Here is a 21,970-nt window from a genome sequence, read left to right on the forward strand (position 1 = left end):
CCACTATCGCAATGTATACAGAATAGAAACCATATTCCACAAATAATTATAAACCGCTTAGTCCGAAGTAAATTTGAGGAGGAAGTGGTAACAAAATTTTAGATTTTAACCCCAAGTTTCTGAAAAACAGGTTGACAATTGTCTATTCTTTCAATACGAAAAATTTTTATGGAATCTGTTTCCACACAGTATATGCTAAAATCTTTTCTAATTAATTTTTTAAAGTGGACACTTGAGAGGCGCCTTACTAAATAAGCAATATGGCCCTTCCAAGAGAGCGTATCATCTAGGATTGCACCTAATAACTTCACAGATTTCAGTTCTAAAAACTTATATTGGCCGTAAACCACTGTTTGACATTTTCTTCTGTCGACTGCGTTTCCGCTCTGAGAGTTACTACATTCGGGTTTGATGTTTTAAATATAGAGTCGTCTACATAACTGCAGCCACAAGGTCCATATCCATCCATACCATCAAGAGATTAATAATATCAACTAAAAACAAAAATTGAGCCACAATGGAGTAGGATTTCGTAAAAATTATAGGAGTAGTCACAGAGCGTTAAGCTCCCCTTCCTCAAAGCTCTACTACTATACACTATACGCATCTGTACGCAGCTATAAGCAAAATGTTTGATAAACATATTGCAACAATATTGAATCCTACCGAAACTTAGGATTGATCGGTAAATCACGCGTGAAATCTTGTGAACCAACATAGCGAAATCCATAAAATCTGTGAAATCTTTATGAAATCATAACATATTTCTAAAATTTTGAATTTTTCGCAATCACTCAAACCCGAAAGAACTACAATCACTACTTTAGTCTGATAGACATTGATGTTATTTCATGATTCCGTATTGATTTGACATGATAGTTTTGATTTAGTGTTCTTCTTTTCTCATTTGGTTAATTCATTTATCAAATTTTCATGTAAACCTTGTTCTAATTATTTATCTAGTAATAGTATTTTGAGTACCAATATAAAGAAATGAACAATTAAACCATTAATGTATGTATCCAATAAAATGTGGAAAACCATCCAAAAAAAGGATAAAACATCTCTGTTGACGGAAATAATTCATTTCAATCTTCAAATCTTGTTTTTATCTCTGTTACAGTTTTAAACATCTATCAAATTTGTTAAATGTTTATTGCATTAAAAACGGCTTATTTAAACTGGACGAGTTCATCTAACGTCTAGAGGTAATTGCCAGGTTAGGAACAAAGAAAAATACTGATTAGTTAATTTTACCATTAAATTAATTCATTGATTAATAAAATTATTCAGTGCTCAAGAGTCGATTAGTTTTGGTTAGTCAGCTAAAGCTAATGTTTAATGGAAAAATAAGCGAAAATACAACATACAACTTTTTTTAGCTCTTTTATTCATATTTTAGGTGAGGACAAAGATATTGAGATAAGTTTTCAGTGGGCTGTTGGGTCCTTACTTGACCATCTAATGAGGTAAAAAAAAAGTTGTATTGTTGCTTCACTCCTTTTTTCATAAAATTACTTTTCTTACGATTATCTCAGAAAACGCCACCTGGTGGCATAATAAGCATAGCAAAATTGGTAGATCAAAAGGAGTACTTATTAATGCGTCAATGCGTTCCAATTCTTTCCACCATTATTCTTTCAGCGATGGAGCGAAGAGCATTAAACAAAAAATTGATTGGAATTTGTCTCAGTCTTCAAACAGTTCCACTCGCTTTCACTATGGTTAATATTAAAAAAATTTGTAGAAACCTCCAAGTTTATTACAAACTTAACATCATTTTAACTATCCCCCTTTATGACATCATTGTCCTAAAACGGCTTTTCACTTTCAAGTTTTTTTTTCACCAAAACCAAAGCACACGTGAACGTAAATATGAAGATTAAACAATGACCCGAGCGTTAGTTGCGAGGTTGTCACATGTTAAAAGTTGGTTTCTACTAACTATATTAATTGTACTTGTAATTTTATGCATTGTGCTTAATGAAATAGTCGCATATCATTTTTTCAAATAAAATTTATAATTTATCTCTACTTTTTTTTGCCTGACAATGTTATAGTGTCCATTGAAAACTGTGGCGTTTTTCAGCACGTGCAACAATGCCATCCACCTTATCTACTCGTATGTATCTATGGCAAAGTCGTTCTAGTTCGTTAAGAAAATATAAAAAAAACTTGCCAACGTCAAAATCGCGATATACCGATGTTAAAGTCGACGCAGGGGGCCCCGAAACTTTTGACCCACTCCGAAATAAGTAAACGCATTACCTCCAAATCGCGACAACAACAACCGTTTTCCGAACTCGCAGACGAGGAGGGTCGTTACAGAAACGTCGCCTCTTACGATTCCAGAAAAAAACAATTTCTCGCCGCTGCGAAGCGATACAACAGAATGAATTGGGAAATACTCGCGGCTTGTCGGCCGAGACTTGATGACGATTACGAAAGTCTTTTAGGGTTGAATTTCCTCGACAGATCGCGAGAGGACGCGAACGGACAGGTAGCGCGATTGCTTCTTTTTTTAAAACTTTAATGGTTCAATTAAACGGTATTGACGGCAAGGGGCTACCGAAATGTTCGAAAAATCGCGTTGTTTTGTTTGTTGTTGTTTGTTATTTGTTTGGTTAATGACGGTTAGTTTTGGTTAATTTTGGTTTCAATGCTCCTGCTAACAATTTCACTTCGTCTGCTAATTTCCCGGAATGGCTAAAACGACTAAGTGTTAAGCAGTTAAAATAGGTATGTACTTTTCAGTTGTGTGAATCTTCTTCCCCTTGCCCAGAAAGCGAACCAAACTTGACGGGTCAGCGTTTGAGAAGGAGAGTGCGTAGAGAATTGCAGCAGGTGGGAACTATATTTCACCGTTTCTAAGATATTTATCATTTTATATCTAAAATAATATTTGCAAACCGAATAATATCGACCGATTATGCACTATAAAATGAAATTTCAAACACTGACCTAAATAATTTTTTTCAAAAGAAAAAAAAAAGGATTACTCTGTATTCGGTTTTACAACATATAGTATATATAGTGATACATATTATAATAATATATATAATAAAATAAGGAACTTCTTCATCTTGAAAATATTTATTTTACCCCCATCAACATTAGTTTAATTCCAAATTTTTACTGCTTCTAATTTTCCCATAACATATTGACGAAGTTCCTGGTGTATAATATTGAAGTTGCAATGATTTTTTGCAGGAAGAAACGAGCATTTACACTGCATGTTTAACGGAACCCTGGTTCAGAAGGCAATTAATTTTAAATAAATTTATACAGGCCGGTCGCATGGTAATACTCAAAAATCGATTAATCAAAAACCTGGAGATATTAAAGAAGTTGAATAGAGACAAATGGGACATGGAACTGGTCGCTAAATAAATATTGGTACGCCATTTTTTTAAACTTTAATTATAAATAATATACAACATTCTCTGCAAAAATATAACATAAACAGATTCAAACTTTCGTTAAATATCTAAATCGTCATCCGGGTCTTCTTCGTCCCAGTCATCCATGGCGTCCAGTTCGTAGTAGATTTTTCCTTCGTTTTTAGATTCCCCTTCATCCCCCGACCTGCCGAGAGTAATCGACATAAAAAAAATGAAAATTGAATTTGAAAAAAAAAACATACTTTGGCAAATAAGGCAGCACTACTTTATCCCGCAAAACCTTTTCCTCGTCCGTCAAACCTATCCTAAAGGTAGACAGAGTTTCCGGATTTACATCCTTTGAAATGTTTTGAGTGATGGCAGCTGGATCGGGTTTAGTGACTTTTTGAGTAACTAGACATTCTCCTTCGAATCTATACTTTTCTATCTGAAAAATCAGATAAATTTATGTTTTTTAAGTTATAGTTTAGGGTTACCGCTTGAATTGTTCGCCCACCACTCTTTTTATAAGTATAACTTAGTGTTTTTTCTTGATTAAAAAATTTGGGCACTGTGCTGATACTTAAAGTACTCAAGTGCTCAAAAAATTGAAACACTTGATTGTGATCCTCTTCGAGCAAATCTTTATGCAGCACGGTAATAATCTGCTGCACTTCTAAAATGTGTAGTTGTTTTAAACAAATATTTAACAATTTCAAGACTCACCTTTGTTTCTTAATGTATTAAAATATTTATATGATTGAGAAAGACCATATTGGAAAATTACATTGGCTAGAGAATCGACTATAATTACGTCGCGGGCGCCTAATTGCGTTATAATGCTCTCGAAACTCGCCTCAGGCTTCCGAACTTCAATCCACTTTAATGGGTTTGACACAAAATCATACAAAACAGTATTTGGTTTGTTTAGATACTGATTTCGAATTCGCTGAAATCGGCCTTCGAATACGAAATAATGGACTTTGCTGTCGTCTGCGTTTATGTGCTGTCTTATTATATATTCGTAAAGATCAGTACTCCTTCTCTTAAGGGTATCTGAAAATAAAGCAAAAGGGAGACTGTAAATTATTATTTATCCAACGCTTCAAGTTCATTTACCATCTATTAAAACAAATTTCGTAAACGGTACTGTCGTCAAGTAGGACTTCAGCATTATTTAATGAAAAATCACAAATTAATGGTAAACAAACACGCTGACCATTGAGGTTATGTTATTGCCGCGGCTAAGATAAATATCTTATTTGAAAAGCTGTTAGGTCACTCGCCCCAATATCCACACTCGTGTTATTTACACTTTGTTAACGAATGATCGCCTAAATATGGTCCCGAGATCTACAGAACGCAGTGTATAAATTTCAAACCACATGGAAAAATATTTGGAAGAGACGATGCTTGAAAATTTGTGAAACCAAAGATTTCGGAGTTCGATGTCGATTTGTATGACTCGTGGACGGCGACTTTGTTATAGACTTCGATGTCAGCAAAGAACCGCTTCACTCAAAGTGACATACTTGGAAACATACAAAAGCCATCACGAGGCCTCTAAACTGGGAGAAATATTGCCGTGCTTTCCTTCGGCTAAACGTCGAATGAGCAATATTTGCTTTAATTTTATTTTTATGAAATACAGGTAACAAAACTAGATATAGCACTTTTCCTTAAAAACTTAAAAACGACGGTACCAAAATACGGCAAACATTTTTAACGCATTTCATTTATTACGCGTTACTTTAAGCGAAATCTCGACTTTTTACTTTTTACAGAACTTAAGCAGAAAACTTTACTTCGAATGGGAAATACCAAACGCTTCGGTCATTCACCATCTATTAAAATAAGTTTTGTAAAAGATATTGTTGTCATATACGACTTGTGTTAATTAGAAAATCTAAAATCAATATAAAAAAATACGCTGACAATTGAGGTTGGATCGAGGGCGCAGATCATTTTAAGTTGGTTGGCCACTCGCCGAAACAGAACAAACTCGTGCCAGTCAATCATCGTGTACTTTGACCCACAGAACTAAAGAAGATCGCAGGTTTGACGGCGTGAACGCATTTCAAAATGGAACCAAATTCAAACCGCATCGAAAAATATCTGGAAGAGACGATGCTGGAATATTTGAGAAGCCAAATCGAGATTCCAGAATTCGATGTCGATTCACGCGACTCGATAGACGACGGCGACTTCGTAATCGAGTTCGAAGTCAATCGAGTTTTAGATAAACTCGTCGAGAACGTGCAGCGAACGGCGTCGCTCAAAGTAAAATACGAGGAAACTGGCAAAACGCACCATCAGGCCGTTCTATTTAAATTGCCGGGTTTTCCTTTGGGTAAACGTCAAATAAGTACCGCTCGTTTTGTTGTTCTTTTTATTAAATACAGGTAACAAAACAAAATTACACGATGTATCATTTTCCCTTAAAAACTATGCTTTGCACAAGTTAAAATGAAATTATGGTACCAAAATACGGCGAACATTTTTAAGGCATTTTATTTATTACGCGTTACTTGGTTTGAGCGAAATCTTTACGTTTTAGATGTGAACTTAATGAGAAAACTCTGCTTCAGAGAATGTCTGATAGTGAGTAATGTAGATGAAGCTCTGGGGTCTAAAGAATGTACCCCAGATCCGGCTGGAGCCTTGTGCCTGCACATCCAACTGGCACGCGATTCGATCCCGCCAAATATTCCTCCTCAAAACGAAGATGTTGAGTATAATATTGCTCCTTCCATTAAAAATGGTTAAATACTAAATACTGTAAACAAACTCGTGATAATGAACATTCGCTTTAGAGGTAAATCCGCAGCGGGAGGCGGACGACCATGCGAGTTACAAGTTAGTAGTCCATTTGTCCTCAGAATTCGAAATCGAGGGCAAAAACGCAGGCTCCCGGATAGTGTCCTGGGTGGACCGCAATCTTCACACCCTTGAAGAAAGAAGAACCGAGTAAATTTCGCGCATATAAAGTAAAATTAAAAGTAAAATTGTTCTTAAAGGTACATCCGAGAATCGCCAAATGTTATCAACAAGCAAACTTTATATGTTGCTCTTCAACGTAACAAGTACTACCTCAGGCACCAAAGCACATTGGAAAACGTGATGACCAAGAAAAAATATTATCCCCTCGGTAAAACGAAGGATTTTGTGGGGGAGGGCGCCAATTTCATCCTTATGCGTTACTTAGCCATAACCAAGTTTGAAGGAATGTTCGAGCTGTCCACCATGTACATTAATGGTGACATGTGTCGCAACATTTATGTAAGCATTCAAAAAGGACCGGTTACAACTACTACTATTGCTAATTGAATGATTATCATCTTCGTTATTGTGCTAATTGTTGAGTTCTGTGGACGAGATATACAGGGTGTTATGGAATTCACACATTATCATTTAACAAGTGAGTTCGGACTCTGCTCTAGTGCTGAATAGATATTTTGTTTAATGAAATTCCAATTTAAAAAAAATGGTTTTCTTTGGATGACCACCAACTTCACTCTGTCAAATCGATAACTGTGATACCATATACTTTAGTATTATTATTGTTGTGTCTTTATTATCAAAAAATTAGGAAAATCAATTTGAACGTTTTGTACATAGGATTGAGGTTTTTGTATGTTTTATGTTGATTTGGATCCTACCTATAGTAAGCATCATTAGGTTAATTTCTGAGCCGGTATATACAGGGTGTTATGGAATTCACACTATATAACTTGGCAAGTGAATCTGAACTCCACCCTAGTACTGAATCAATATTTTGTTCAAAAAAAAGGCATTTCTTTAGAAAACTATGAACGTTCTATCAGATTGACAACCGTGGTACAACTTGCTTTATTATTTTAGTCGTTTTAGGAGCTTTATATGGAAAATTATTTTGAAATAATTCAATGTTACGTTGAGGTAAAAGTAGCGACTGTTTTTTAACTTCCTAAAAGATATATTGGGTTAAGTTTTATAGTCCGGATATACAGGGTGTTATGGAACTCACACCTTATAATTTACCAAGTTAATCCAAAGACCGCCCTGGTGTTGAATAGATATTTTGTTTAATCAAACGCTGGTTTCAAGATTATTACTAATATTGTTACGTCTTTATTATCCAAAAAGTAAGAAAATCAATTTTAACGTTGTGAAGGCAAGATTGACTTTTTACATATTACATAACTAGCGATACAAACGAACTACCGCTAAAGAGGCGGAAGATTTTTTTAGGAATGCGAGGGCGCCAAAATGAGTTCAATCAACGGCAATCCGGTAGAAGTGACCAAAATCTACAGGGTTGTCATTGAAGAATGCGGCATACACCACATCAGCGCCACAGTACTCACAGTATACGGTAAAAAAAATTTTTTCTCAACAAAACACGAAAACGGAGTTTGCGGTCGGAAGGTTTAATCGTGAGCCACGAATGGGACGGCAGCCCTTATATACTGCACATTAATCCGCTTTCGACGACCTCTGGGAAGCCTACCAAGCACGACTGCCTGTCATTGAAGAAAACCTGGGAAACCGACTTTGAACTTATGTCTAAATATTTAGATTGCAAAGTAAACGCGAAAAAAAAACTCGGCCCTTTAGGTTTTAGACGTGTGGGTTTTAGACTGAGGCCGAACTGAAAATGAACACTTACTTGAAAGACCACCCCGAGGTGCGTACCATGATGGAGGACTACACCCAGAATGTTTTGTTACTAAAGCCTTCTAATGTTCTGTCGTTTACCTATGATTATTTCACCAATTTGGGTCTATACCGTCTTCCCAATCTCCCATATTTTGAAGATGATTATGATGAAGATGATGAAATGAAGTTTTTTTGGTAACTTACTAGGTAAGTAAGCGCGAGTTTTTATCGGCTGGGTAACAAACGACGCAGACTGTTGTGTTGTCGGGCACGCAGATGGTGTGAAAGCAGTGCCGGCAATTGAATAACACGAGGCTGCCCGTCCTGGAAGAACCTGCGGGGAAATTTTCCTTAAAAACTAAATTATACTCCACAAAATACACAATTTCGAACCTTTCTCCAATATTTTCCTGTGACATGAACCGCAAACCGCTTCGTCCGACACGCCCACGCCTTTGGAATGGAGGCGAACCAACTTCTTCTGTAAATTGAAGTAATCGGACACCAGGATCTTCTTGCAGCCCTCCTGGACGGATACCTATAATCGGGACGAACCTAACGTACATTTGGGATTAGAATAATCGATTCTTCACCTGCAAACTGTACTGATTCAACATCTTTACGAGTGAATTTTTCAATCCGGGGATCTTCATGTCGCCTCTCATCTTTGAAATCAACGAGGTGGGATCGACGTAGGTGCCTATGCTTTGCAGAAGAAACGTGATAAACTCTAAAAACAAAGTTAAACGTTAAATTTTGCACGATTCAACCAATCCCGGAGAAAAATTTCGATAATAGCGACCTGGTACATGTACCTGGTACCTACGATCTTCCACCGATAGTGGCGCTACTTCCACATAACTTCTTATTTGTTAGTAGATTTATATAATAATAATGCAATACATAATACCTATAATTTACATGAAGTAAGCTTAAATGGAAAGTAAAACTGACTTGAGCTAATCCTTGTAAAAAATTTCGATAATAGCGACGTAGTAATTTGCACTACCTACGGTTCTGGGATCACCTTCCATCGAAAGTGACGCTATTTCCACCTAACTTCTTATTTGCTGGTAGGTAACAATAATTTCGATATGGTATACTGACTACGGTTTTCGGACCATCTTCCATCGAAAGTGACGCTGTTTTGCACCTAACTTCCTATTTTCTAGTAGATTTATAATATGTAATAATAATTATATAATATATGGTACCTATAATTTATATAAAGTCCAATTGAACTAATCCTTGCAAAAAGTTTCGATAATAAAGACGTGGTACATTTGAACTGCCAATAGCTGCGGGCACACTTTGTACCTGAGACCGCCTCCTAACGAAAAAGGCGTTAATTTCACCTGACAAGAAACCCGTTTAAACAATTCAATCTTCATCCTAATCACAATTGTAATAAAAAGGCTTAAAATAATTAAAAAAAAAAAACACTCCAAATATCACAACTTAGAATGTGTGCATGCATGGTGCATCATTTAATGTATCATGATGTCACAATGAGTGAACTTGGAGTTCCTAATCATTTTTTTCTGAGAAACTATATCAACAGGATTTGTGATGTTTTGCCTCAAATGTAAAATTGATGCGAGGGCTTTGAGGATATCCTACCTGGTTTGTCCAGACAATGGTCTATCAGATCATTCCAAAGGTCGACGTCCTCGTGTTCTTGACAGAACGATATCGCTTGTTGCATATCTTTCAATTTGTTTATGATCAAATCCAGCGCTTCCTTGGTATCCCCTATCCGACCCAGTAGATAGACCATTTCGGGATAATACTTCTCCTTCTGGCAAATGTCCAGGGCCTGTTGTATGGGATAATGATCGGACTTTTTTAGGAATGGCAGCAATTTATCCCTAGCGAATATGGCATACAACTCGACCAAATCCTTGTGATAATTGCCCTTCGGGTTCTTCTTGTCGTATTCGTCCAAATACTAAAAATAAACTTGAAACTCAGAAAGTTTGAATCGAAAATACACCGTACCCTGTACAGGTGCAGCTTATTCCCCTTCAATTTTTCCACAATCTTGTCGGAGGAAATGGTATTCTTCTCCAGCAACAGAGACACAGTTTTTTTGTAATCCAAATCCATCAGGTCGGCCAACATGTCTTGTATGACACTGTACAAATTGTGGGACTGGATCAAGGTGAATACGTCTTTATGTTTTAACCTAAAGAAAATGAAATTTCGGAAGTATAGTGTAATTGCTAACAGTTATCTGACCAAAGATATTAGTCCCATCAGATGTTCCGCAAGGTTCACATTTAGGACCATCTAACTAACCAAAACTATTTTGCTCTTATATCAGCTCACTTTTGGAATATGCTTGGCAGGTTAGGTTTCCTTACTATGGTCAGCATGGTGAATAGATCGAGAGAAAAAAAAAGAGGAGAAAATTGATATAAAAACACAATATAGATTAATGGATTCTGCTGCTGTCTTTGACAATCCACAGAATAAATTATGTTTCAGTTTCATCTCTGACGATTATCCAATCATCCTGTTGGCTTCTTTAGAGCTTAACTTAAGGGGCATTAGAGTCGTCTCGGATGACTGATTCCCATGTAAAGATCAGAGTCGCGGTTAAAACTGTTGGGTTGCGTATAAATTTCTATAGATTCTCGCAAGAATTTCATCGAGTAAGATCTGATATCCGGTATCATGATTGTTTTTGGCAACTGCTGAGAGTTTATTTGTTGCAGCCTTAAAGCTTTTCATGTTCTTCAAGCCTAGTTGATATTTACCGGCTGGTCCCTCCAATGTATTCTTTGCCAGAAAGCACGGAATGCTGTAAACTCCTGATATCTGAAATGGAATTTTGTCTTTGACGGATTGATGATGTTGAGAGATTTTGGACAAGTGATAAATCGGCTTTTGACTTTATATTTTTATAGAACTTTTAATATGTGGTCAGTGATGTGAATTTAAGGCAGGACACCAGTGGTAAATGTGGGGTTGCTTTCAGACGCATTGTCTTTGGAAGGTTTTGGAGAAGTATATTTTGTGATGGAAGCTATTAGAGAGAAGGTAATTTTGGGTTGAGATAGTTTTACAACTCTATAAACAGAGAGTTCATAACTGATGATTTTTGTGCCAGATGTTGATGTGACAATGCATTGAGATGTTTAAGGTATTTGCGAGTAGGTTTTCTGTAAACAGAATAATTCAATGTTAGGTCTGATTTTCTATTGCTAAGTATATCTGAGAATGGGAGATTATTATTAGTTTCTAATTGAATAGTAAAACTATAAGCCATCAAAGAATCTTAACCGCGACTCAGGTCTTTCACCAATATGGGAATCAGACATCCGAGATCATGTTCATTCCTTTGATCCCGCCACCCTCAAACAATATAAAAGCACATATAGGGTAGAATGCGAGCCAGTTAAGCTCTGAAGAGGCGAACAGGATGATTGGCTTGTGGAAGTTTCTTTGAAACATTAATGTGTTTACCAATAATGATGTCGACATCTTCAATGATGCCTTACAAAAATGTCCTGTGATATATACTAACTTTATTCAAATTTTGCAACTGTGCCAGCGGGATGTTGCGGATTGGAACCATTTTTTATTTTATTGATATAATGTAAGTAATTAACAAATAGGAAACTACAGTAGTAACCATATCGACTTACTTGAGATATAGGGACAAGCTCTTGTCATATTTTTTCTCGTAACTATACAACTTGGCCAAAGCTTCCAGATAAATGTTTTTGTCGTTTTCGCAGTTCAACAGGTGCTCCAGCACTGCGTTGATCACAGCGTAGACGTTGTACAGACCAGGGTTCCACTCCTTGACCAGCTGCAAAAATCCCTAAAACCGAGAGTCATTTGAACTAGTGATATTTTTTTTTTTCGTTTCGCCTCTAATCGTACGAAACGAACGGGCAATTTTTTCGACGACTCCGAGTAAAAAAAAAAGATGTCGCTAAAGATCGGCACGTAATACCTGAGCGTCCAGTTTTAGATATTCGTACAAAATCATCTCGTAAATATGCGGATTGAGTTTGGATTCCAGAGTTTTGGGTATGTAGGGGCTAACGGACCTACAAATAAAAAAAAGAAAAAAATTCCAATGGTCACTAATGACACAATGTTTTCAGATATTACCGATCTTAACTATGATAAAAAAACTGTTTTTGACCAACCGATTGCCCTTGACTACCACTACCATCCTCTTTTGCCACAGTGTGCACGGACCGCCAAATTTGTTGGGGTTTATTTGGATGCAAGTTAACCTGGGAGAATCCCAAAACAACCCCACGACTATTTCTATCTAGAGTCTCTCACAAGTGACATTCAAGGAAGGTATAACTCATTTGGGCAGCAAACAGAGAGTTACAGAGACGACATACGACAAAAGTGGCTAAGAGAATATGGTGGAAATTATTTCGCAGCCAAGGGGAGTTTTTTGAAAAATCATCTCATATTTAGTAGGTTTCTTCTACCTCTAAGGAAAAGTGGTGGGGAGGAGGGTACGGGTGAGAATAAATTCAGAATGGCTGAACGCAATTTGTCAAGCTTTTTAGGGCATGTATCATTATCATTTACTATTTGTTTATTATATATTGAGGAATAATAATTGCTATTTTTGCTTGTTGCCAGTTAATATTGGTTTATTATTTGATATTATATATCACTGAAAAATGATAATTTTTCTTCTCATCAACCAATTAATCTGAAAGAACTCCTACCAGGAGTATATAATTTTACTCAATAATAGTTTTTAAATTTGCTAATAGGTCTAATAGAGTCTGGCTAGTAATTATACATTTTAATAGCTGCATACATAACTGCTTTTCATGGTACCCATGATGTGGAAGATGCAAGTAGTTCTGTAAATTTTTTTCTTACGTAAAGGAAAACATAACCTCTCTGTTTGCAGAGTGGGCTTATCTATTTGGAAATCAGACTTTCCCTAAATAAGCTTTTTCATAAATTTTTGAAAAAACTGAGAGCAAAGTTCACCACCCTATAACTGTCTATCCCTTCTTTATCGTTCTTGTTGCTTTCGAAATATCGATGAAAATTCTTTTTGTCTATCTGTTCTCTATTCTTGTCTTTTGGTTTTAGATTGAGATTTACTTCCTATTTCCTTGCGGGGTCGGGAAGTATTTTTTAAAAATTAAAAATCATGTTTGCATTATTATTTATTATTCTATATAATTTTGAAAAACATAGAGAGTGTGCCCGACATTCAAAAAAAATTGACCATAAATAGAAGGCTGCAGACACTCAACTGTAGACACTGGGAGTAATCAAATCCCACCAAGTATTTTTTTAGGTTATTTTGGCTTCTAGAAAAAAATATATCTCGAAACCTACTAACCCCATCCCAAAAGTTCTTTAACCAAGAGACATGGAAGATCCAATACTATAACTTTAATTTGCAGCCTATTTTGACTTTAAAAATTGTTCTTTTCCAGAGTAAATTATTAGCCGTAAATGAAAATTTGTAAAAAAAATGGCTAATTAGTGTAGATAGTATTGTAGGCCACATCAAGAGCTACAATTTCTGTATTTATGGTGTTCATCTATCACCTACACTGTTCGAGATATTTGAAAAAATGTCGTCATTTACTAGTACGATGTACTGCATGGTTTCAGAAAACATGTATTTTCTAGAAACCTATTTATTCTATTGGAAAAATTGATATATCAGGAAAAGTGGGAGGTCCAGGACTATAACCTCTACTTCCTTTTTTTTTTTTTCGGTCAACCAGGTGAAGTGGTGTGCACAATTTTACCTCGGTCCGAGAAAATTTTCATTTTTTTGACGTAATTCTAGTCTTCAACTGAATTTTTCGGTCTGGGTGAGTTTTATATTTAGTCAGCCGTTAATATTTGCTTTGGTTTGGTGTCGCAGTTCGCAATAATTTAGCGCTTTTCATATCATGGCATGTGCTTCGGGGGGTAAAGACCCCCCTGATAGAAACGATCGTATCGTAGTTAATAATCCGATAGTGTTTGCAAATGATTTTGATTCCTTTCAAGCTCAACTAAACTTGTCCCAAGCTTCTACCTCCTCTAGCAGTGGTTATTCATCAGCCTTGACGCTTTCGCCTTTAGCTAAGAAAACAGCACATGCTATCGCTCAGCATCAATACTTCTTAGTACCCACTAAGGAGGAAATAGATTTATTGGAGACAGAGTTACAAAAGCTTAAATCTGTCTTCGTGGAAGATCAGGATGCCCTAAACGAAATTGCAAGAATTTCAGTCAACATAAGGAGAACACTTAACCGAAAGTATAAGTATGAACTTACAGACCAGGGACCATTTCTTATCATAATGGAGGGAATAACTTCTCAAGTTGGAAACATTCACCCGATGAATATTGGAAAAATTTTGCACAGAGCTGGAGTACAAGGTATAACAAAAATCAATAGAAAAGGGGCTAATAAAATTGGAATTGAATTCAGAACATCAGAGTATGCTAATCAGTTTTTGTCAAATGAAAGTTTCAGTTCTGCTAGAGGCTATAATAGGTACATTCCACAACGTCTTGTCACTTGTAGAGGACTAATCAAGGATGTAGGGGACCAAATTACGGAAGAGGATTTTTACTCAGAAGCGGTAGCTTATACAGGAGAAGGATCCCGGGCCAGGTTGATTAAGATATTAAATGTAAAAAGAGTCTTAAGAAGGAAGAAAATACTTGCTATTTCTGGTGAAACAGTAATGAAAACCATCCCCACAAACGATTATATTGTAACATTTGAAGGCAAATCATTACCCCAAACTGTAAATATTTTTAATAATGAAAGAGAAGTGGAAAAATATGTTAACCCGGTTATAATGTGCGTCAATTGTTGCAGATTTGGACATGTCAAAAATAATTGTAGAGGCAAGCCTCGTTGCGGTTTTTGTACAGAAGATCATCTTATGTTTGTTTGTCAAAAAAGAGAGCAAGCAATGAAAAAAATGAAATGCCCTGCAGATCATCTTAACAATCTGACTAAAACGTGTAAAATTCCAAATTGTGAAGTAAATCCAAAACCAAGCTGCGTAAATTGCAAGGGACACCACACTGCTACTGACTGGGGATGTCCCGAATACAAACGGCAAAAACAAATTAACGAAACCATGAGCTTCTACAACCTTTCTTTTTATGAAGCAGCTAAACTGCATCCACGGCTAATTAATGCAAACCAAGGCTTTACCCGAAAACCAGAAGATTTTCCTAGTTTAAATAAAAAAACTCAGAATAAACCTCCTCATCCAACAAGTCCTCAGGGCTGTTCCTCATATACATCAGTACTTAAAAGAAAACGGCCTGACACCCAATTTACCAAAGGGTATGATAAAGTAGCCCATGAACTAACTTTGTTACCCTCAAGTGCAAGAAGAAAAGTCTCATCTATACAAGTAGTTGAAAACTCGACATCAGAGTCGGAAATGGAAGTAACTCCTGTAGGAAATGGCTGGGAAGAAGTATGCAACAAGTTTGAAGCTTTCAAAAAAGACGTTATGTCAATAAAGGGTATGGATGAAAATTGTGTCAACAATATCAAACAATATTTTGGTTCATTTGACCTACGGAGGGGGGGCGGCTGCGATGGCAGCGGTTGACCTACAGGGGTTAGAAAAAGCAAAGGTAATCTTATCACTAGTTTTAATCTAACAGTAGTTTTTACGTAACAAAACTAAGTTTAAGTTTTAGTCACAAGCGTTTTATAGTTGAGCTATAATGAATATCGTTCACTGGAACATTTGCGGGGCTGAAAAAAATAAAGATGCTATCATTAGAGTTATAAGGGATTTTAAGCTACAGATCTTATTGCTCAATGAAACCTTGCTCAAACCCAACACTAACTTTAAAATATCAGGGTTCTCTTCTGTAAGAGCAGATAAACCTAATGGTGCAGATGGTATAGCAATTTTCTTGAAAAACAAAATAAAATATAATATCATCGACTTAAGCAGAATTAATATACCAGAGAGGTGTCAGGTTATTCTTGTAGAGCTTGTCGATTTTTTTATTTGTTGTGTTTACAACCCTCCAGATATTTGTTTGGTCAGGGCAAGCCTCGATTCAATTTTCGATCTAACCCGTAATAAACCCGTCCTCGTTATGGGAGACTTTAATGCCCATAATCCAATATGGGGTTCCCAGGTCAGTTACTCACGGGGAATTAGAAGTGGGAACATTCTTTATGATTTCATTAAGGATCACGATTTGTGGGTACTAAACGATGGATCAGCTACTCGGCTCACACGCCCAGGCGTACACAGCGCTCCAGATGTAGCTTTTTGCTCCCAGAGACTGTCTGGACTTACTGACTGCAGGGTTCTCCAGGATAGAGTGAATAGCGATCATTTTCCTATTTTGTGTATCATCGGAAATAACCGTTGCAACTCAGGTTCGACAAGAAACTACACTAGCAAATATAATTTCAACAAGGCAGACTGGGAGAAATTTTCTGATTTAATCTCCACGAAATTTAGAACTTCACCTCCTATAAATTATGAGGATTTTATGAATATAATTTTCCTATCTATTGCAGAATCTGTTCCAATGCATAAACACTCATTAAACTACGGGTTACCTTGGTGGGATAATGAGTGCACCAACGCTATTAAAAGGAAAAGACAAGCATTCAGAGACTATAAAAACAACCCCTCTGAGACCAACTTCCTGGAATCATTAAGAACCCGGGCACAAACAAGACAGCTGCTACGTAAGAAGAAAAAGGAAGGCTTTGTCAACTTTTGTGAGAATCTATCTCCAAATACTAGTGCAAAAGAAGTTTGGAGCAGTATTAGAAGGTTTGCTAAAGGTATCAGGTACCAAAATTATCATTTTCCCTTGAATTTCTCAATCCCACAAGATATGTTTGATCTTTTGACGCAACCTCCCTCTAGGTTGCCTAATATCCCCGAATGTCGCTTCTCATCAGAATATACAGAAGACTTCCATATCTCAGAATTTGTCGCGGCCGTTAAAGGTCGGAAGAGCAAGAGTCCCGGTGTGGATAAAGTACCTTTCAGTGTGCTCAGCCATCTCCCTGTTGAAGGAGCAGTCTTTCTTATCAAATTTTTCAACAAAATACTTCGGAGGGAAACCACCATTCCAGAGACGTGGAAAACCCAAATGGTGATCGCAATTCCTAAACCGGGGAGAGACCCCTCAGCGTTATCGTCCTACAGGCCCATCAACCTAGCTTCTTGCATAAGCAAAACTTTTGAAATTATGATCAAAAACCGACTGGAATGGTTCGTAGAGAACCAAGGTTTAATAGACGTTCGCCAAACCGGTTTCAGAAAGGGTAAGGGAACTTTCGACAATCTTGCAGTTATCTCCTCAGAGGTCCTCTGCCGTTTGGCTCGCAATCAACTAGCAGCAATGGTGACTTTGGACATATCCAATGCCTACGATAATATAAATGTTGACTTATTGACCTCGGTGTTGGCCAAAATTGGAATCGCCAGAGATTTGACTTTGCTCATTAAAGATTTTCTCACGAACAGGAAGATACAAGTTAAAGATCCATCTACTAATACATTCGTGTCAGGCAGAACCACTAGCAAGGGAGTTCCCCAAGGTTCCCCTCTTTCTCCATTACTATTTAATATTTACATCAATTCAATCAATGAAACAATTCCTGAGAACATAAGACTTTTACAGTTTGCGGACGATACCGCCTTGCTGAGTACTGGGACTGATGCCGAAACAATAGTGAACAATTTGAATAGAACTTTGCAAAATATACATATTTGGTCTTTGAATGTAGGACTTGAGATTAACCCCAATAAATCTGCAGCTATATTTTTTTCCAGGAAGAATTACAAGGTTAATTATCTCCCCAGACTTCACCTCAACACTCGAACCATTGCATGGACAAATTCCATCACATATCTAGGAGTGATTTTTGATCCAAAACTGTCATGGGAGCCACAAATTAGAAATATGATACAGAAAGCTTCAGGTGGGTTGAATATGATGCGATTTATAAGTAGAATCTGGTGGGGGGCACATCCCTCTACCCTTCTAACTTTTTACAAAGCTTATGTTAGACCCCATTTGGATTATGGAGCCTCTTTTTTGGGTGGTAGCTCAAGAAAGTCTATTGCTCAACTTAACAAAATTCAATTTGAGGCACTGAGAATAGCTCTGGGATATATGAAGTCCACACCTACTAACATACTTCTAGGGGAAGCAAGTGAAATGGATTTAGAACACAGAAGATACATGCTAGCGACTAAATCATTATTGAAAGCTGCCAGTTTAGTGGACAGTGAAACCTTAGCTGCGGTTAGATGGTTATATATCACCTATAATGAAAACTATTACTTTTTTCGGAAAAAGAGTATTCCTGCACTTGTGGATGCTTTTGAAAGAGTTGATTCACTGTTAGATACACTTTACAGGAGCCCAGTTTATCCCTGTTTTTCTTGCCCACTGCCGAACCTTTTAAGCTCTGTTCAAATCCAAGACTTAAAACTAAAGAAAGATAATAATAACTCCAAATTATTTGAAATTAAGAAGAGCGAGACTTGGACCCCAGATTTTCATTTAATTTTTACAGACGCCTCAAAAGATAAAGAAGGCCGAGTAGGTTTTGGCGTTTACAACTACAATACGAACCTTAAAATGGGACAAGGCCTACCAAGTGAACTATCCATTTGCTCTGCCGAGATTTATGCTATTGGTCAAGCTCTTGATTGGATTGAATTCAAGGACATCAACAAAGCAGTCATCCTTTCAGACTCCAAAAGTGCCCTCGAAGATATCAATAAAACTGGGATGGATGCAAAGTCTAACTACCTAACCTTGCAGGTTAAGAATAAACTATTTACCTTAATAAAAACGCAAAATAAGGACATCCAATTATGCTGGATACCAAGCCATACCAGTATAAAAGAAAACGATATTGCGGATCAGATCGCCAATGCTGCACGCCTCGAACCACAGGAAAATATAAAATTGAGCTTTAGGGAATTCTTCCCTAAATTAAAGCATAACATCTGGAATGCTTGGAGCGACAGATGGAAACATATAGGATTAGGGAAAGGAGTTAATTTCACCTCACATTATTCTACTCCGCCAACTAAACCCTGGTTTCATAAGCTCGACCTGAATAGAAGAGAAATTACAACTATGTGTAGACTGAGAAGCAACCATTGCTGTTCTCCGGCTCACCTAAATAGAATCAAAGTCAAACTCTCCGGAGACTGTGAATGTGGAGAACTGGGCGATTTAAGTCATGTGCTGTTTGATTGTGCTCTTCATTGGGAAAAATCACAACAGTTGTATGAGTCACTCATTAGTGCTAATTTTCCTTCGCCTCTGCATATTAATTCCATTTTATTTCACCGCACTCAGTTGGATTTTGCTGCTAGAATTGTTTGCCGATTTTTAGATGCATGTGGATTAAAACTTTGAATATTGTTTTCACATATTCTAATTCTTTCGTCCATTTTTTTTCCCTGTATAGCCGTCCAGTAGGATGATGGTATCACCCAGACCCTCTTTACGGAGGCATCCTTCATGGAAATAGTTTATTGCACACCACTACCGTGAAGCTGGCCGAATTGCCTTAGCAGCAGTGGCTAAATAAAGCGTAAATAAAAAAAAAAAAAAACCTCTACTTCAAACAATCTTTGAATTATATGCAAGGTGTATCGTTTATGGGCAAAAAATCAAAAGATCTTGAAAATTTCCATTTTTTTGGATAATTTATTTGCCGTAAATAAAAAACTGTTAAAGATAGGATTTAGTTTAAACAGTATCATAACTGTGTCGAGAACTATAATTTTTGTATTTACGGTTTTCTGCCATCATACATTGCGCGCGAGATCGTTGAAAGAATATCATTGGATATCGCCATTACTGGTACGAATTTTAATAAAAATAAAATAAAGTTAAATCGATTTTGTGAAAGTTCCATAGCTACCAACACAGAACATGGTACCCGATTACAAATTATTGCAGAATGATAATAGGTATTTCTAGTTGATCATTCATTATTTGATAGTACATTTTATTGAAAAATGATAATTATTATTTTTGGTTTGTTTTTATTTACTATTTATTTATTTATTATTATGTATTATTGAAGAATGATGTTTGTGAGTTTTGGTTTATTATCATTTATTTATTTATCATGTAAATCATTGTATACTATTACTGAAATATTTAAAAGTACTAGATATTATTTTTTACTAATAAACTATAAATCTATCTATCTTTTACCTGAGCTTTTGAACGCTGGCGAATTTGTATATCTGGTCTTCCCACAGCGAAGGGTTTCGGCCGAAAATTTTCAGTCCCAGCCTGCCCGCCATGTCGTAACTGCCGTTCCGCAACAGATGGTCCAGATAATCAACGCCCACCGATTGGATGGTGTGCCTGTGCACGTTCCGGCCGTCGTTCCTAATCAAAATGTCGAGGGCTTCTTCGAATTTGGTGTGTTGTATGAACCACTGGATCCGATCGTCTAAATCGTAAGGACTAGCAATAACTACATCTTTCGGCGCCACTATAAAGAAACGATTCTCTTCGACCAACACGTCCAGATGATAGTCGTTGACGCCGTATTCCTCGTAGCCGCGTAACGAAAGGCTGTCCGTGCATATATCTATATAATCGTTGTCTTTATACTCTACTATATACAATTGGGGGCGTAAACTCTTTTGGTTTTCATCCAGTTCTTTGGGGTAGCCCAGAAGTACAAGCTGATGGTCAAGCGGAGCGATGCCGCTAATATAGAACTCTGTTTGGAATGTGGAAACTGAAAACAATTTACCAAAAATTCTTTCTATCTCGATTTCGGTTTAAATTTACTTGGATCTACTAAATATTCAGGCAGAGACCTATTTGCCAACTCCATATTGCTGCGCTTCCTTATGGCGCACACCCTAACCGTATCGACCCATCCTATTAAGAGTGTTTTACCGTCGGCCCACCTCAAATTGCAGCGGAATTTCTCTATTGATAGTCTGCAAAATTTACATTCACACTTAATCAACCGTGCTCGCGAAATTTTACCCTGGATGCTCCTCCCATTTGATCAGTCCTAAAGAACACCTTGCATTGATATCAAACACCCTCACCCCTATACTGCTCGACCATGCGAGAAAATTATCGCCCCAGCATAAACTTCTCACCAGTCCTTCGCTCTCACAAAGCACAGTCGGCTTTAGACCCCCCAGAAAAGTCCTCTCATAAAGTGTAAGCTTATCATCGCCTTAAAACCAACCTTCTCAAACCAAATTCAATCAGACAGTGTCAAAATTACCAGTGATGAACCTTTTGTTGGTGGGGTATCTACAATAATTAGGATCCAAAGCCACAGTCTTTACAAGTCGGTCGACGTTTAAACTGCAGTTGTTTTCTTTGGAAAAAAGTCCGTGGATAAAGATTTTACCATCGTCTGAGCAAGTGGCTATGTATTCGCCGGTATTATCAACCGAAATTTGATTTACACTGACAATATGAGCTTTCAGTTCTTTGCCCTCAATGCTGTTGCCCTGATGGTCCAGGATGTGAATTACGCCGCTGTGGGAGCCGAGGCAAATAAACTGGAATGAAGCGTTGGATATTTTTCACAGAAACGCCAAATACAATTACCTTGGTATGCACGGCAATGCATGTAGCGGAGGACTTTAAAAGTATACTTTGGAGGTCGTTGGATAGGCGGACGTACTTTAATTTGGGCTCAATTTCGTCATCGGAGTTATCCGAGTCGCTCGTGTAATCCTGAAATGAGTTACAGAGATGAGACGTCTGTTAATTCTGGCGGAAGGAAATCTTACGTTTGCTTCCGACATATTTCTTAAGCGGAAAACATACAGTAATTTACATGTTTGTCAAACAAGACGAATCATCTTCCAAATTTGTAAATAAAGGAAAAAAAAAAAACATGTTATTGTTTTAAACGGGAATATTTTATGCGTCAAAATAGTAAACTCTTGGTTAGAAACATGGAACAAAAG

At 37.0% G+C, this 21,970-nt stretch overlaps 4 protein-coding genes across 8 annotated transcripts; 2 read left to right on the forward strand and 2 right to left on the reverse strand.

Annotated features, from left to right (window-relative positions):
- Nucleotides 1-2,120: 2,120 nt before the first annotated feature.
- Nucleotides 2,121-3,390, forward strand: LOC132706527 (uncharacterized). 2 transcript variants are annotated; one of them, XM_060677894.1, is made up of 3 exons: nt 2,121-2,500; nt 2,755-2,844; nt 3,211-3,390. In XM_060677894.1, the coding sequence occupies exons 1-3, from the start codon at nt 2,204-2,206 to the stop codon at nt 3,388-3,390; spliced, it is 567 nt and encodes a 188-aa protein (XP_060533877.1). In that variant the 5' UTR covers nt 2,121-2,203. The 2 variants fall into 2 exon arrangements, with proteins under 2 accessions (XP_060533877.1, XP_060533878.1); XM_060677895.1 differs by lacking the exon at nt 2,755-2,844.
- A 56-nt stretch (nt 3,391-3,446) lies between these two features.
- On the reverse strand, nt 3,447-4,679 carry LOC132706525 (elongator complex protein 5). Its single transcript, XM_060677893.1, has 5 exons — nt 4,500-4,679; nt 4,107-4,436; nt 3,878-4,056; nt 3,644-3,828; nt 3,447-3,585 (listed from the first exon to the last, which is right to left on the reverse strand). The coding sequence occupies exons 1-5, from the start codon at nt 4,552-4,554 to the stop codon at nt 3,480-3,482; spliced, it is 855 nt and encodes a 284-aa protein (XP_060533876.1). The 5' UTR covers nt 4,555-4,679; the 3' UTR covers nt 3,447-3,479.
- Nucleotides 4,680-4,690: 11 nt separating this feature from the next.
- On the forward strand, nt 4,691-8,677 carry LOC132706524 (uncharacterized). 4 transcript variants are annotated; one of them, XM_060677891.1, is made up of 8 exons: nt 4,691-5,031; nt 5,419-5,730; nt 5,938-6,141; nt 6,194-6,347; nt 6,398-6,659; nt 7,611-7,945; nt 7,999-8,225; nt 8,540-8,677. In XM_060677891.1, the coding sequence occupies exons 2-6, from the start codon at nt 5,463-5,465 to the stop codon at nt 7,791-7,793; spliced, it is 1,071 nt and encodes a 356-aa protein (XP_060533874.1). In that variant the 5' UTR covers nt 4,691-5,031; nt 5,419-5,462; the 3' UTR covers nt 7,794-7,945; nt 7,999-8,225; nt 8,540-8,677. The 4 variants fall into 4 exon arrangements, with proteins under 4 accessions (XP_060533874.1, XP_060533872.1, XP_060533873.1 ...); XM_060677889.1 differs by having other exon boundaries at nt 4,696-5,031; nt 5,165-5,730; XM_060677890.1 differs by lacking the exon at nt 8,540-8,677 and adding an exon at nt 8,295-8,429 and having other exon boundaries at nt 4,696-5,031; nt 5,165-5,730.
- Nucleotides 6,186-21,963, reverse strand: LOC132706522 (vacuolar protein sorting-associated protein 41 homolog). The gene is made up of 14 exons (XM_060677886.1): nt 21,791-21,963; nt 21,606-21,734; nt 21,274-21,556; nt 21,024-21,222; nt 20,820-20,974; nt 20,229-20,766; nt 11,983-12,079; nt 11,669-11,847; nt 10,017-10,203; nt 9,639-9,966; nt 8,612-8,748; nt 8,412-8,556; nt 8,223-8,352; nt 6,186-6,327 (listed from the first exon to the last, which is right to left on the reverse strand). Coding segments are annotated over exons 1-14 (2,523 nt in total). The 5' UTR covers nt 21,806-21,963; the 3' UTR covers nt 6,186-6,326.
- Between the last annotated feature and the right edge of the window lie 7 nt (nt 21,964-21,970).

The sequence above is a fragment of the Cylas formicarius genome, unplaced genomic scaffold, assembly GCF_029955315.1.
Source record: "Cylas formicarius isolate icCylForm1 unplaced genomic scaffold, icCylForm1.1 PGA_scaffold_8__14_contigs__length_24414737, whole genome shotgun sequence".
NCBI lineage: Eukaryota > Metazoa > Arthropoda > Insecta > Coleoptera > Brentidae > Cylas > Cylas formicarius.